This window comes from Amblyraja radiata, chromosome 6, assembly GCF_010909765.2.
Source record: "Amblyraja radiata isolate CabotCenter1 chromosome 6, sAmbRad1.1.pri, whole genome shotgun sequence".
Lineage (NCBI taxonomy): Eukaryota > Metazoa > Chordata > Chondrichthyes > Rajiformes > Rajidae > Amblyraja > Amblyraja radiata.
In genome coordinates this window covers 32,918,477-32,933,539 of record NC_045961.1, presented here as the reverse complement: position 1 = coordinate 32,933,539, position 15,063 = coordinate 32,918,477, and the positions used below count along the sequence as shown (strand labels likewise).

The following is a 15,063-nucleotide window of genomic DNA, read 5'->3' as shown; positions in this document are numbered from 1 at the left end:
TCATGAAATTTAAAGGTCCTAGTTTTATGGAACAGAAACAGTATTTTTTTGGAGAATAGCTTTTAACAGAGCACTTGATCTATTTTCCAGAGATAAATTAGATTAATTTGAAGATTTATAAAAGCAAAACAAAAAAATCGTCAGTTTAAAGGAACAAAATGTACGGATATCAATGTTAAAATCTCAAATAGGTAAAACAGTAACAAATTGTGCGCATAATCCTTCTCTCCGTACTAGTTAATATATGAATTGGAGTGATAGGCAAGGTATCTCAAATAAACAAAATTAAACAGAGTAAAATATCAACGTTTAATAATATCATTAATTTGTAGCTGAGGTAACAAACAGCTAGCTGGTAATTTAATTGCAGATAGAGTTAACCCTGCAATTAACTTGAGCCTAGAAATAAGATTGACAAAAATATGGGATGGACATTGTTATTTAGTGTGTATATGGCCATTTCCATATTTTATTCAAATGGTATTCGTCTTTTTTACTGTTGAACAAAGTCCTAATTTATATCTGAGCCACATTAATGAAAGTGTTGATTCTGGTGAATAATTATGCAAGATCAAATGATCCCAATTGGCCCAGTCTCTGGCAGAACTGGCATATGCAGTTTTATTTGTCTTTGATAAGGAGAATAACCCCATCCTCTGCAGTCATAAGGACTGCCTACGCACCATATCCCTATTGTCAAATGAAATGACAGATGTGCCTAAGATGGTTCTTCTTTTTTTAACAGAAAGACAGCGAGCGAGCAGAGCTGTCATGTTCAAGATGCCCAGTTCAAGATTTAATTACTGTACTGCATTGCTACTCCAGCCAAAGTGACAAGAGACGACCACATTATCCAAGCGTGTTTATTTGTCCTAGGCATTCGATATGAACCGGAACAATTAAATTCTTACTTGCTGCACCTTTACATACACATCTAAAGAACATGTCGGATAAAAATCTGGAGTGCTTAGATATTCTGGCATTATGCATGATGACAGCCCCTCTTTGTCACTCCTAAATAGCACAAAGTACTGTGATGTACACCACTCAGCGCTCCTAGGATATTTGTGTGCACATTGATTTACACAGATATGCAATACAATAATGGATAAGAAAAGCTCCTTTGGTTCCATATGGATCTATAGGAAGCACTGCCTCAAAGGCAACCAGCACCATCAAGGACCCAACACCACCCTGACCACGCTCTTGTTTCACATCTGCCCTCAGGAAGAAAGTATAGGAGTCTAAAATACCGTGACCTATGTGTTCAGGAACGGCTTCTACCCAACAACCATCAGGCTACTGAACACTACAAACATCAACTATACTTCAAACCACAAACTGTCTTGGTTGCGCTAGGGACTTGGGGCTTTATTTCTTCTGCACTGTATTGTTTTTTTTTATTTATTGAACTTTTATTTGTTTGTTTATTATGTTATCTATTGATCACTGTGTTTACAGACCTATTGTGCTGCTGCAAGTAAGAATTTCATTGTTCTGGTTCGGCGCATATGAAAATTAAACACTCTCTTGAGTTAAATTGTCACCACAACTAATATATTGTGCATTAAATGATTCATGCTCTCCTATGACAGAGCTAATCTTTTGATGGTCCTTCTCATCCTTCACGATCAACTGACGTATGCAAAATTAAACCCTCAGCTGAGGAATACAGCAACTCATCTTTGACAAAGCAATCATATAACAGTCTGCAAAAATGGCGAGATTAATAACCATAACACAGCATTACAGTTGATCTTGTTTAGTATTCCCGTCCCATAATTTAATGTTAGGCTAGAAATTAATGTCAACTTTAAATTAATACCTGTAATATGAAAGATTGGTTGGCCAGTAATTTTGTGACTTCTATTTGTTCCATGGAAAGAAGCCAATTGATGAACACATGGCAATGAAACACAATTCAATGTATTGGTATCATTTCACTTCGCAGTCACGCGAATGACTACGTGAAGAACCCGTCCAGCACGCATGCGCGACTTGAGCGTTCACGCAGTGCAACAGCGATGAACGGGAGTACAGGCGCTCCCGCTACAAGCTTAAAAAATGCGGACCGTCAGGTAAGTACTTACTCTGAGGTTGTAATTACAAAACTTTGTTCTGCTTTGTGCACTCCAGATCAAGAAAAGCTGGAAAATGAGCAAAGCAAAACAGGGAAAAAAGACCACCCCCCCCGTTCGACTCCAACAGAACAGGAGCGTTCCATCAGTGGGGGGGGGGGGGCGAGAGGCGGCACCTGGACCGCACACGCTGCGGTCCACAATCATTGATACCGAGCAGAGCCCAGTACCGCTAGCGCAGCTTGACCAACAGCAGCGGACTGGAGGTAAATCAAAAAGAAAATCAGACCGGCCAGTCATCTCTGATAACTCCGACGAGGAAGACTCGCTGCCTGAGAGCGGCAGAGGTAGCCGCCTGAGCCGCATGGAAAGGCTCATGGAGCAAATGTTCCAGCGACACTTGCTTCGGGAACTGGAGCAGTCTCGCCAAGGGAGTGCCTTACAATGCACTGGCCATCGCTTCCCCCTCAGCCGAGGGCAGTGTTGGTGACCAGGACTGGGCTGGTCAGGAACAGGGGTCACTGGCCGAAGATGTCGGGAGTACGCACGGGGTACAGGACCAGGAAGAGCTGCTGGGTGTGGTGAATCGCTACGTGGCTACACCACGAGCAGGGCGGCCGTTCCAGCCAAAACTGGCGGCCAGCATTGACTACCTGTCCTTCAAACCCCTACAAGAACAGGTAGTCAATGAGGCACTAGAAATCTACTCGCCTCCGGAGAACTGCATTTCGTTCATCGTACCGGCCGTTAACAGCCAAATCTGGGGGTACGTTGGGCAGAGTATCCGAAACCAGGAACTAAAATTGCAGCGCATCCTCAAGCTCCTGACGTCAGCCATAACATCCTATGCTCGTTCCGTGGATGGGGTGGACATGACCACCAACCAGCAAGACACCCTGGCTCTGCTGTGTAACACCCAATATGAAATCAACAACCTCCGCAAGGAGGAGATAAGACCTGCCCTCAATACCAAATTTGCAGGACTGTGCAAAACACCGGCCTCAGAGCCACAGATCCTGCTATTTGGTAAGGACTTGCCCAAACAAGTAAAAGACATAGAGGAAGAGTCCAAAGCATTCGGCCTCATGAGGGCAGGACCCGGAATGAGCAGACCCACACAACCCAGACGGCAGTACCCCACCGTGTCCACCAGTCGGCGTCAACCTCATGGGACTGGTGAAAGCTCGGGGTCCGCATACCATCCCCGAAAGCCTTTTTTAGGCCAGGGCCCAGAACGGACCCCATGGAAAATGCGCCACCCCCACCCAGCAGTACATCCAGCAGTACAACGACAGATGAAGAAACAGAAGAAAGGAACACACCCATAATTATGGAGGTAGGTGGGTCTGGTTCCTACCAGCATATAAAAAGTGGGGGAACTGTACTAACGGGGGAGATTACACCTGTTCATGGAAGTATGGAGGACTATCACGAATGATAGTTATATACTTAACAGTATTCGTGGATACAAAATAGAATTCATTCAAGAAAATATGCCACCAGTTCAGCATGCACCCCAAAGGGTCTTTACCCTCTCAGTCAAAGAAAAACTAGAGGGTCAAGCAGAACTGGTGAGGTTACTTACAAAGGGTATCATTGAGAAATCCAAACATGAACCTTTGGAATTTGTCTCAAATATATTTACCAAAAACAAAAAAGATGGTGGATGTCGCATCATCATTGACTTAACCTCACTAAATAACTTTGTTAAGTATATACATTTCAAAATGGAAACATTTGTAACTGCCAAACAACTGATTTCCAAAGGATACTTTATGGCAAGCATCGATTTAAAAGATGCCTACTATTCAGTACCCATTCAAAAGGATCATCGCAGATACCTGAAATTTACCTGGATGGGGCAATGTGGCAGTTTAAAGCGTTGCCTAATGGATTAACATCAGCCCCAAGACTATTTACCAAGATATTAAAACCAGCCTTGGCAATATTAAGAAAACAGAGATATATTGTCATGGCATATTTTGATGATATCTTAATAGTAGGCAAAATCATGGAATTGGCTAAATCAGCTGTATTAGCTACCAAACAATTGTTTGAAACCCTGGGATTTGTCTTACATCCAGATAAATCTAAGTTGACGCCATCCACAACTATGGACTATCTGGGATTCACAATTAACTCAGTCCACATGTCTGTAACGTTGCCAAAAGATAAAGCAGCAGAATTGGCACAGACGTGTAACAATTTAATGGTTAGCGATCGACCAACCATCCGACAAGTGGCAAGAGTAATTGGCAAAATAGTAGCAAAATAGCAGCATTTCCAGCAACACAATTTGGACCTCTGCACTATCAAAACCTACAAAGCGCAAAAGTGCAGGCATTAAAACGACATACAGGTCACTTTGACCGAACCATGAAATTACCCATTGAAGCAATATCAGAGTTACAATGGTGGGTAGGGAACATTTGACATAGTTCCAGCCCTATCATCATCATTAACCCAATGTTAACTATACAAACAGATGCCAGTGCTCCAGGCTGGGGAGCAACTAATACCATATCCAGCACAGGTGGTAGATGGACTAACCTAGAATCATCTTTACTACAGACACTGGGCATAAATTATTTGGAAATGTTGGGTGCGTTTTATGGTTTAAAAGCATATTCTATGAATATGCACCACTTGCATGTTCGTTTACAGATTGATAATACCATGGTGGTGGCCTATATTAACCATATGGGCGGAATAAAATCGATATCATGTGACAATTTGGTCAACATAATCTGGCAATGGTGTGTCGATAGACATATTTGGCTATCAGCAACTTACCTACCAGGTAAGCTAAATACAGTGGCAGACACCAGGTCACGCAAATTCAATGATAACACCGAATGAATGTTAAATCCTAAAGCATTTGCTAAAATTACAAAGCAATATGGCACACCAGATATCGATCTCTTTGCATCCAGACTAAATCATCAGGTACCAATGTATGTCGCTTGGGAACCAGACCCTGAGGCAGCAGCGATAGATGCATTCGCGCCGGACTGAGGGAACTATTTATTTTATGCCTTTCCCCCCTTCTGCCTCATCAGTCGGGTACTACGCAAAATATGGATGGACTCTGCTTCAGATATTTTGATAGTATCCGACTGGCCTACACAGCCATGGTTCCCAGTGGTCGTCGACATCAAAACTCCAATGACCATTCCCAGTAATCCAGACCTATTGATTCACCCGGTGTCAGGCATAAGTCATCCATGCCATGACAGAATTAACCTACTGGGTTGCAGATTCTGAAAAGACCACTGCTGGGCCTGGGATTATCTAACAGGACCATGAACACGATAACAGCGTCCCACCGTATGTCCACCAGGAAACAATACCTATCGAGCATAAGGAAATGGGAAAGATACTGCTCGAAAACTGGGACAACATACTCATCTACAACCGTAACCAATGTACTGGAGTTCCTGGCCGGCCTTCACCATAATGAAGGACTGAGCTACAGCGCCATCAATACCGCCAGAAATGCTCTGTCAGCCTACTTAAATCAGGCGCCAGGACAACAGGCCATAGGGTCTCACCCGCCGGTGATCAACCTAATGAGAGGGATATTCAACTCCAACCCCCCTAGACCTAGGTACACCCAAATCTGGGATGTCAGTGTTGTCCTGACATACCTAAGAGGATGGTCACCAGCCAGGTCTCTCACCCTGGAACAGCTAACCCTGAAAATGGTCATGCTGATAGCACTAGTCTCAGCACAAAGGGTCCAGTCCCTCCACTTACTGCGACTGGACAACATGGTTATAACACCAGACCGTATCACATTCACTATTCAGGAGCTGGTAAAGCAGAGCAGAACAGGAACTTCAGGCCTAGTTATGGATTTCCGGGCATACCCACTTGACCCACGGTTATGTGTCATGACTCATTTACTCGTTTACATCAACACAACAAGAGATTCCCAAGGGAGAGAAAAAGCCCTATGGGTCAGCCACAAGAAACCTCATGGTCGGGTGTCGAGCCAAACCATCTCAAGATGGCTCAAGCAGGTACTGGGAGCTGCTGGAGTAGATACTGACATATATACATCTCACTCCACCAGGGCAGCATCCACATCGGCGGCTAAAAGGATGGATGTGCCATTGGACCACATCCTGGCTACAGCGGGGTGGTCCATGGAGAAAACATTCCAAACGTTCTACAATAAGCCGTTAGCAGAACCTGTTTTATTTGCAGAAAGAGTTTTAGAATCTGCAAATATATAATTTAATCCCGGGGGAGCATTATTTTCTTTTTGTTATTGTATAATAAATACCATTATTGTTTTACAAACAGATTCATGGTTGATTACGATAACATACTTCCTCCCTTGAATTACTTCGGCAGCGAGTGAAGTATGAACTGTTACACGGATTGAAATCACAGAGCTTTAAAATCTTCACGTAGTCACTCACGTGACTCCGAAGTAAAATAGTAAGATTAAATGAGAACTTACCAGTTTGAAGTTTGATCTGTATTTTATGAGGAGTTATGATGAGGGATTACGTGCCCTCCGCTCCCACCCTCAATTATAGAGATCAACTGGTATCTTAGTTCTCCTTTTCTTTACTATGTTTATTTCAATTATTGTGTTTCCTGTGATTGCACACCGCTGCTTTGAAGTATGTCGCGCATGCGTGCTGGACGGGTTCTTCACGTAATCCCTCATCGTAACTCCTCATAAAATACAGATCAAACTTCAAACTGGTAAGTTCTTGTTTAATCTTACTATTATAGTTCACTGTTATCACCTAATGGCTTGTACTTTCTGTTTTGTAGACATCTGTCATTACCTTATTTAGTTATAATACTTATTGGTTCTCTATGGCCATGTTTATATCCACTTGTATTTGCTAACTGGCCTGATTACAGCTGCCTTCTGTCTGTCCCTGTTCTTCTGTACTCTGTTCAGCTGCTAAAACTGAGATGAGCTATTTGTTGAATGCAGTGACCATTTGATTAAGCAATTGGGCAGCAAGTTGCAGTGGAAAGGATGAGTATGATTTGTTCCTTTTCATAAGCTAATATGAATAGTATGGAAAGATACAGCATTGAAACAAGCACTTCAGTCCACTGAGTCCACACCAACCGTCCATCATCTGTTCACACCAGATCTATGCTATCCAAATTTTGCATGTACTCGGGCCAATTTAGAGGCCAATTAACCTGCACATCTTTGGGAGAAACTGGAGCACCTGGAGGAAATTCACATGGTCACAGGGAAAATGTACAGACTCCACACAGACAGCGCCCACGGTCAGGATCAAACCCAGAGGCACCCATATATAGAGCGAACAGAGAATCTCAGAATTGTGGGGCAGCTTTGAACTTGTGAATAGTGATATCATAAGGTTCAAAGTAGCTATGGGGAAAGAAAGGAACAATGTAGAATAAAAATGCATAATAGCCAAAGGATTAATTGCAGCAGATTGAAGAAGATTCTGGCTTAGGCAAATTTCAGAGGTAGAATACATTAGTCTAATGGTGAATCATAGTCATACAGTGTGGAAACAGGCCATTCAGCCCAATTTGCCCACACCGGCCAACATGCTCCAGCTACACTAGTCTCACCTGCCCATGTTTGGTCCATATCCCTCCCAACCTTTCATATCCATGTACCTGTCTAACTGTTTCTTAAACTTTGGGATAGTCCCTGCCTCAACCACCACACTTTGCGTGAAAATGTTAACCCTTTAATCTTTAAAGATTGGAAGGAAAAGAGAATAGAAACAAATTCTAAAGCTCTCTGAATGATAAAAGTGCAAATAAAATGTCAGAAAATGTGGGGCATTTGATTAAACCAGCTCGAAAACACAAGAGATAATCTGGTTAATCTGGTTGATTGCAAAAAAATGAAGAGAACAAACAAGCAAAGCAAATGTCACAAAAATGATCACTTTGGCCTGGTGTTTACATGGAAAGAGATTTGCTTGAGCAACTTGGACCAAGGAAGTTAATGAGAGACTGACTGAAATAGAGTTAAGTAAAAGAGGCTGGCAACTATGTGTGCAATCAGTCAGGAGCAGATGAAAAGAAGTAAGCATAGAAATTGAAGAGTTACTGACCAAGGTTGAGTCCATTAGATGTATGATTGCAAAACTTACAATGGTGTTTGAGAAAGGAGATTCGATAAACCAGCTCATTTATAGGCCAGGCAGATTATTCATGAAATAAAACTGTTTGGTTCCTTGATAAATGCTATTATAATATGGTGACTGTATTTGTGCATTGTGCAAAATAATTCCACTTTGCGCATATGTGACAATAAAGAACCATTGACCATTGAGATTCACTTCAATGATGGGGAAGCTTCTATGGATTTAATTTTTTATCTTTGACTAACCAGGTTAAGTTTTTTTTGATGGAGTAAAACAGAAGGTGGTCATGTGCAATGCCACTTGTGCAAGGTCTCTCTCTCATCACTGTGCCAGCATTTAGTCCAATCTCTAACTACCCCTGAAAGGTCTCTTGCAGTTATATTATGTATAACTTGACTGACCAGATAAATTGACCACATTTTATACACCAGCATTCATCAAGGAACCAAAGAGGTTTTGTTTCAAGGAATGAAAAACATTCTGATGCTTCTGTGTAATTTCTGACAGGAAGTTTCTCAGACAATGGAATATTTAACAAACTGCTTTGCACCTTTGCTAATTATTCATGCAGCAGGGAAAGAAAAGAAAGACACACGAGACGCCGATATCTGGAGCAAACAGATGGCTGGAAGAAGCGAGGGGGTCCAACAGTTCTATTGGGGAGGGGGGGGGGGGGGAGAAATTGTCCAATTGTCGCCCTGACTTGTGTTGTTCCAGCAGTTTATTTTTTTGCTGCAGGGGACAGAAAAAACCTAACTCTACACATTATTCTCACATGATGAAAAACTAGTGAAATAGGAAATTGAGGGACTTGGATATAATAGAAAATATGAAAACACCATATTTTGGTATTGCAGTTGAGGAAGGCAATATGATTAATTACTCACTAAAGTCTACTCTAATCACTATTGATCTGCCCATTCACTAAACTGCATTTCTATTAAATCTTAATGTAGCTAGGAGTTACTATCTGGGCAAATGTGTTGAGCATGTTTATTAGTAATCTATGTAGATTATTGTGAGTTATTATACTGTAATTGTACTCTTTGTACTTTTAGACATTTCCTGGTAACATTCCTGATAATACCTTAACTTGTAATTATTACAGTGAATGAAACACATCAGAAATTATTGTCTTGAGTCTTCTAGGGAAAGCAAATTAGATTTCAGAACAGAAAAGGTAGAATAACTTTTGCCTGTCTTGCAATGTTACGGAACATAGACCAGGACCAGCACCAGATCAGGCCCTTCAGCCCACCGTGTCTGTGCTGAACATGACACCCAAGATCAACTCTAATCTGCCTGCACATAATCCATATTGCTCCATTCCCTGCACATCCATATGCTTATCCAAAAATATCTTAAATGCCACTATCATATCTGCTTCAACCACCCTACCCCCTACAATATGTTCCATGCACTCACCATCCTCTGTTTAAAAATAAACTTGCCCCGCACATCTCCTTTAAACTTTGCCCCTCTCATCGTAAAGCTATACTCTCTAGTATTTGATTTTTCCATCCTGGGAAAAAGATTCTGACTGTCTATTCTATCTATGCCTCTCAGAGTATTATACTTCTATCAGGTCACCCCATAACCTCCAGCATTCCAGAGAAAACAATTCAAGTATGTTCAATCACTCCCTGAAGCTAATACCCCTTAATCCAGGCCTCATTCTGGGTAACCTCCTCCGCACCCTTCTAAGGCCTTCACATTCTTCCTGCAATGGGGCACCCATAACTACATGCAGTACTCCTAATGCAGTCTAGCTGAAGTCCTATAAAGCTGCATTATGACTTTCTGAATCGTACTCAATGCCCTGACCTATGAAAGCAAGCATCAATATGCCTCCTTTGCCAGTCTGTCTACTTGCATTGACACTTTCAGGGAATTATGGACTACTATCCCTCTGTACCATCTGCCATTTCTTTGCCCATTTCTGTAACTGATCTATAACTCATTATATAAATTTGCCAGCCTTCCTCAGTCTGCCACCACAGCAATCTTGGTGTCATCTGCAAATTTACTAATGAACCCGTCTTTGTTTATGTCCATGTCATTTATATATTTATCACAAACAGCAGTGGTCCCAGCACTGATCCTTGCGGAACTCCACTGGTCACAGCCCTCCTGCCTCAATATTTTGTTTCTACCCCAATACTCTGCCTTTTAACAGTAAGCCAATTCTGAATCCATCTGACCAAGTCACTGTTAATCCTGTGCATCTTAATCTTCTGGATCAGCCCACCATGGGGGACTTAATCAAATGCCTTACTAAAATCCATGTAGGCAATGTCCACTGCCATCTAAAGCCATTCTGGCTGTCACTAATTAACGCATGGCTCTAAATGGGAGTAAATCCTATCTCGAAGAGTCCTCTCAGATAGTTTTCCTACCGCTGATATGAAGATAACCACCCTATAATTCCCTGGATTCTTGCTACTTTCCTTCTTAAATAAAGGAAAAACATTAGCTACTCTCCAGTTTCCTGGGATCTCGCCTATAGCTAGAGAAGACACAAAGATCTTCACCAAGATTCCTGTAATCTCTTCAATAACCTGGGCTAGATCCCATCAGGTTCTGGGAATTTATCCATCTTAATGTTTTTCAAGAGCCCCAACACCCTTTCCTCCTTAATCTCAAACTGTCCTTGCATATTAGTATTTTCCACACTGATCTCATTGTCCATATCTTTCCCCTTGGTGAAAACAGATGGAAAGTATCCATTTAGTACCTCACCTACATTCCCAGACTCCAGGTACAAATTTCCCCCTTCATCCATGAGTGTTCCATCCTTTTCCCTGGTTTCCTTTTGGTTTCTAATGTTGGTACAAAAAGCTTTGGGATTTTCCTTAATCCGAATCGTCAAACCAATTTTGTGGCCCCTTTTGGCCCTTCTAATACAAGTTTGAGTTCTTTCCTCCTTTCTTTATATTCCTCAAAAGCCCTGTCTGTTTCCATCATTTTAAATCTTCCTTTCTCATTTTGACCATAAGCACAAACTTGATGAACTGGCATTTAAATGATTTCAACTTGTCAGATGTGGACTTAATAGCAACTGCTCCCAATGTACGTTCCCGAGCCTCTGCCTAACAACGTTGCCATTTGTCTTGCTCCAATTTAGTATCTTCCGACAAAGTCTAGCCTTCTCCCTATTCAACACAATCTGAAAACTTATGCAGCTGTGATCATTATCCCCCAAATGATCATTAATTGTAACTGGCCAGGCTCATTTCCCAATACAAGGTCCATTATGTTCCCTTGTCGGGTTGAACTATCCACATACTGTTTCAAGAAACACTCTTGGATACACCTCACAAATTCTGCCCTGTTTAAGCCTTTGGCAGTGAGCAAGGCCCATCCAATATTGGGGAAGTTAACGTCACCCACTAATAATGGATGGGATTTATATAGCGCCTTTCTAATACTCAAGGCGCTTTACATCGCATTATTCATTCACTCCTCAGTCACACTCGGTGGTGGTAAGCTACTTCTGTAGCCACAGCTGCCCTGGGGCAGACTGACGGAAGCGTGGCTGCCATTCTGCGCCTACGGCCCCTCCGACCACCACCAATCACTCACACACATTCACACACATTCACACACAGGCAAAGGTGGGTGAAGTGTCTTGCCCAAGGACACAACGACAGTATGCACTCCAAGCGGGATTCGAACCGGCTACCTTCCGGTTGCCAGTCGAATACTTAGCCCATTGTGCCATCTGTCGTCACTAAGACAGCCATGTTGTTTTGGCATCTTTTGGAAATCTTTTGGACTACATATCTGTACCTCCATCTTGCTATTGGCAGGCCAATAGTACAATGCCATTAGAGTGCTCAATAGATCTCAATACACACTGTGCTGCTTTTTATGGAATATTTTAATTGCTTAGACCAGGTGCAGAATTTGCAGAATTTTGCATAAGCTTAGAAATCTAATGGAGGGGGAGGGGAGAGGTAGTGAATAGAGAGTCTGTTAGAATGAATGGACAGATGGAAGGTGAGATACATTCCAAATAAAATACAATGAACCTTTTTGAATGAGTAGAGAGATTTTTTACAAAGGCACTATTACAAAGAAGTGCAGGAACAGAGTAATTCTTGTGCATAATGGCAGCACCGCAGGACTAACAAAGCAACAATATAGCAATTGAAAACCAATGAATTATCAGTGGGAGTATGATGAAACCAAAAAATCAAGGTCAGCTTAATTATGTATCTCTACATGAACATCAATTCAGCTCAAATGGTAATACTGTGTCCAATCCTAGATAGCACACTATTAAAAGCAGTGATGAGATGTTCTAGCGCAGTTATAGAGTGGTTAAACGTATGAGGTATTATACTTTTGTGGAGAGAATGGAAAATCTAGCATTGTTCTCTTTTGCTTGGAGAAGACTAAGACATGGAATTTGGTGGCGGTGGGTGGCGGTGGTGAAAATAACCTCAGGGAGCAAGGTGGAGAACACATCCCTTTTTACATCACGGGAGCTACTGTAGAGCTGGTCAACAGCTTATAGTTCGTCGGCATCCATATCGGCAGTAACCAAACTTGGTCTCTTCACAATGATTCAGTGATCAATAAAGTACACCAGCTTATTCACTTTCTTAAGTGGCAGAGAATTTTGCATGTTCATAAGGATTCTCTCAAATTTCTACATATGTGCCAGATATAATATTTTGATGGGATGCATCTCAGTCTTGTATGGCAAATGCATACGTTTTATGGGGAAGCATTGTTTATGGAATAAATGGTTAGACATTGTCATGTGTGATTGAAATGGGAGTGCAACTAGAATCATTGGAAGCTTTCAAAAGGGAATTGGCCAACTATTTGATCTAACAATAAGGTGCAAGAGCGGAGAAATTAGCTCATTGGATTGTTCTCCAAAATGAGCTCACCAATAACGTACTGTTCTAAAGATCTGTTACTCTGTATATGAGGGTGGTCCAAATATTCTTGAATTCATTTACTCTCCAAAGGTATTACCGTTCTTTGAGGAATGAAGCAGTGAGAAAAAAAATACAATCACATCAAAATAATGAAATAGAAGAAAAAGAATGAATTGATGGAGCAAATAGTCTGAGTTTTTGACTCTCCAATCAATTTATACTTATGCTCATTCTTCTCCGGGGATTCAGTTTGCTGCACTTATTGACTTTGAATATCTGTTTTCACTTGAATTGATTTGTTATTTCAAATGTGTGCCTGATTTCCACATTTATACAGGGCAATTATTTTTAGCACAAATCAGGTACTCGCTCTTTCTCACAGATTTTCATCCATTTCTGCAGTAAACAATTCATTTGTATATTTCTTGTTGAATCAATACTTTTTGAAGACACTTATCAACTGCAGATTAACATTTAATCAAAATCACAAATTCAAATAAAATATCTCCTTGAATCCCAGTTCCAGTCAGATGGTGGTGGACTCGGACTGCAGAAATAATTTAAGTAAACACAACCGTTTATTCTAGTCTATCATCGCAGAAAGGTTACTCGGCACCCAGACAGTTTCAGATCTTGTGACAAATCATCACTGTAGTATTCGTTCCATTTCCTACCTGTGAGATCCTCATTTGGCCAAGAACCTTGGGGGCAAGCCTGGCAGGTGTATTCATCAAACACAAACTCGTTTTCCTTACACAAGGTGCATGTCCAGCAGCAGCTCACTTCTCCTTTCCGAATCACCTACACAGAGAAATTAGAAACACAGAAAATGGTAAGAGATAATTGAAAGGTGTCCTTTTTATTTGTGTTAATCAAACACACCAGTGAAGCTACATGGAGTTTGGATGTCGCTGGCATCTTTTCAGAAGCACTTGCATCTACTGTCAGAAGGCGGTGGCGCGACTCACGTTGCAGCGCCCCCTACAGCCTGTCTGTCTTTAAAAAAAATTTTTGTCTAGTTAAATGCAGTTGTTCGTGTTTTTTTATATACTGTTTTTAACTGTGTATATGTGGAGGGGGGGGGGGGGGGGACTTTTAAATCTCTTCCCTGCACGGGAGACCCGACCATTTCCCTGTCGAGTCTCCGTTGTCGTTGGGGCCTAGCACTCCAGCCGGAATTACCTGGGGGCTCCAGTCGCGGAGCTGCGGACTTACCATCGTGGGGCTAGCCGGCCTCGAAGTGTGGGGAGCGGTGGTGGCTCGCTGCTGCGGCCTGACTTCGGAGCTCGGAGGCAACAGCTGCAGGCCGGTGGACTGTGATATCGGAAGCTCGCGGGTCCGGGTGGGAGACCGCTTTTCGGTGCTCCCGCAACGCAACTTCTCCGGCCCGTGTCGCGGGGTTGGAACAACCCGGAGCGGGGCCGTACATCGCCCCGCGCGGCCTTAAATGGGCGTGGGACTTACCATCGCCCTCCTGGGGCTTCAACATCGGGAGAAAAATGGTGCAGGGGAGAGAAAAGACTTTGCCTTCCATCACAGTGTGGAGGAGATTCACTGTGATGGATGTTTGTGTGAATTGAATTGTTTGTGTGTCTTGTAGGAATTGTTTTGTTTGTATGGCTGTAGAAACAGAGTTTCGTTTGAGCTTCACTGAGGTTTCAAATGACATGGAATAAATATTGTATTGTATTGTATTGTAAGGACTTTTCAAAACCTATATTTGCAAGGTTCACATGCAGTTGTATTTTATATAACAAAGACATTTCGATTTCGTTTTTATATCGAGTTTTGCACGTCATCAAGTCAGCTGCTCTGACAGAGTGAATACATCATGACTGAGTCCAAGTACAGGCTTATAAACTAAATATTTAAGCAGTGTGGTAGGGAAAATATGTTGGATTCCATACTTGCTGATTGCCTGCCAGGGCACTGAAATCAAGTGTTTTGAATGTCCCTGACTAAATAAGAATAAAAACATTTTTT

At 42.0% G+C, this 15,063-nt stretch overlaps 1 protein-coding gene across 1 annotated transcript in view; it reads right to left on the bottom strand.

The window, feature by feature from the left end:
* The window catches only part of grm5 (glutamate metabotropic receptor 5), a 178,400-nt gene that overhangs the window by 82,069 nt on the left and 81,268 nt on the right, over positions 1 to 15,063 (bottom strand). Inside the window, exon 5 of the mRNA XM_033023426.1 lies at positions 13,755 to 13,881. Within this exon, the coding sequence (XP_032879317.1) occupies positions 13,755 to 13,881 (127 nt within the window). The remainder of the gene's footprint in view (positions 1 to 13,754; positions 13,882 to 15,063) is intronic.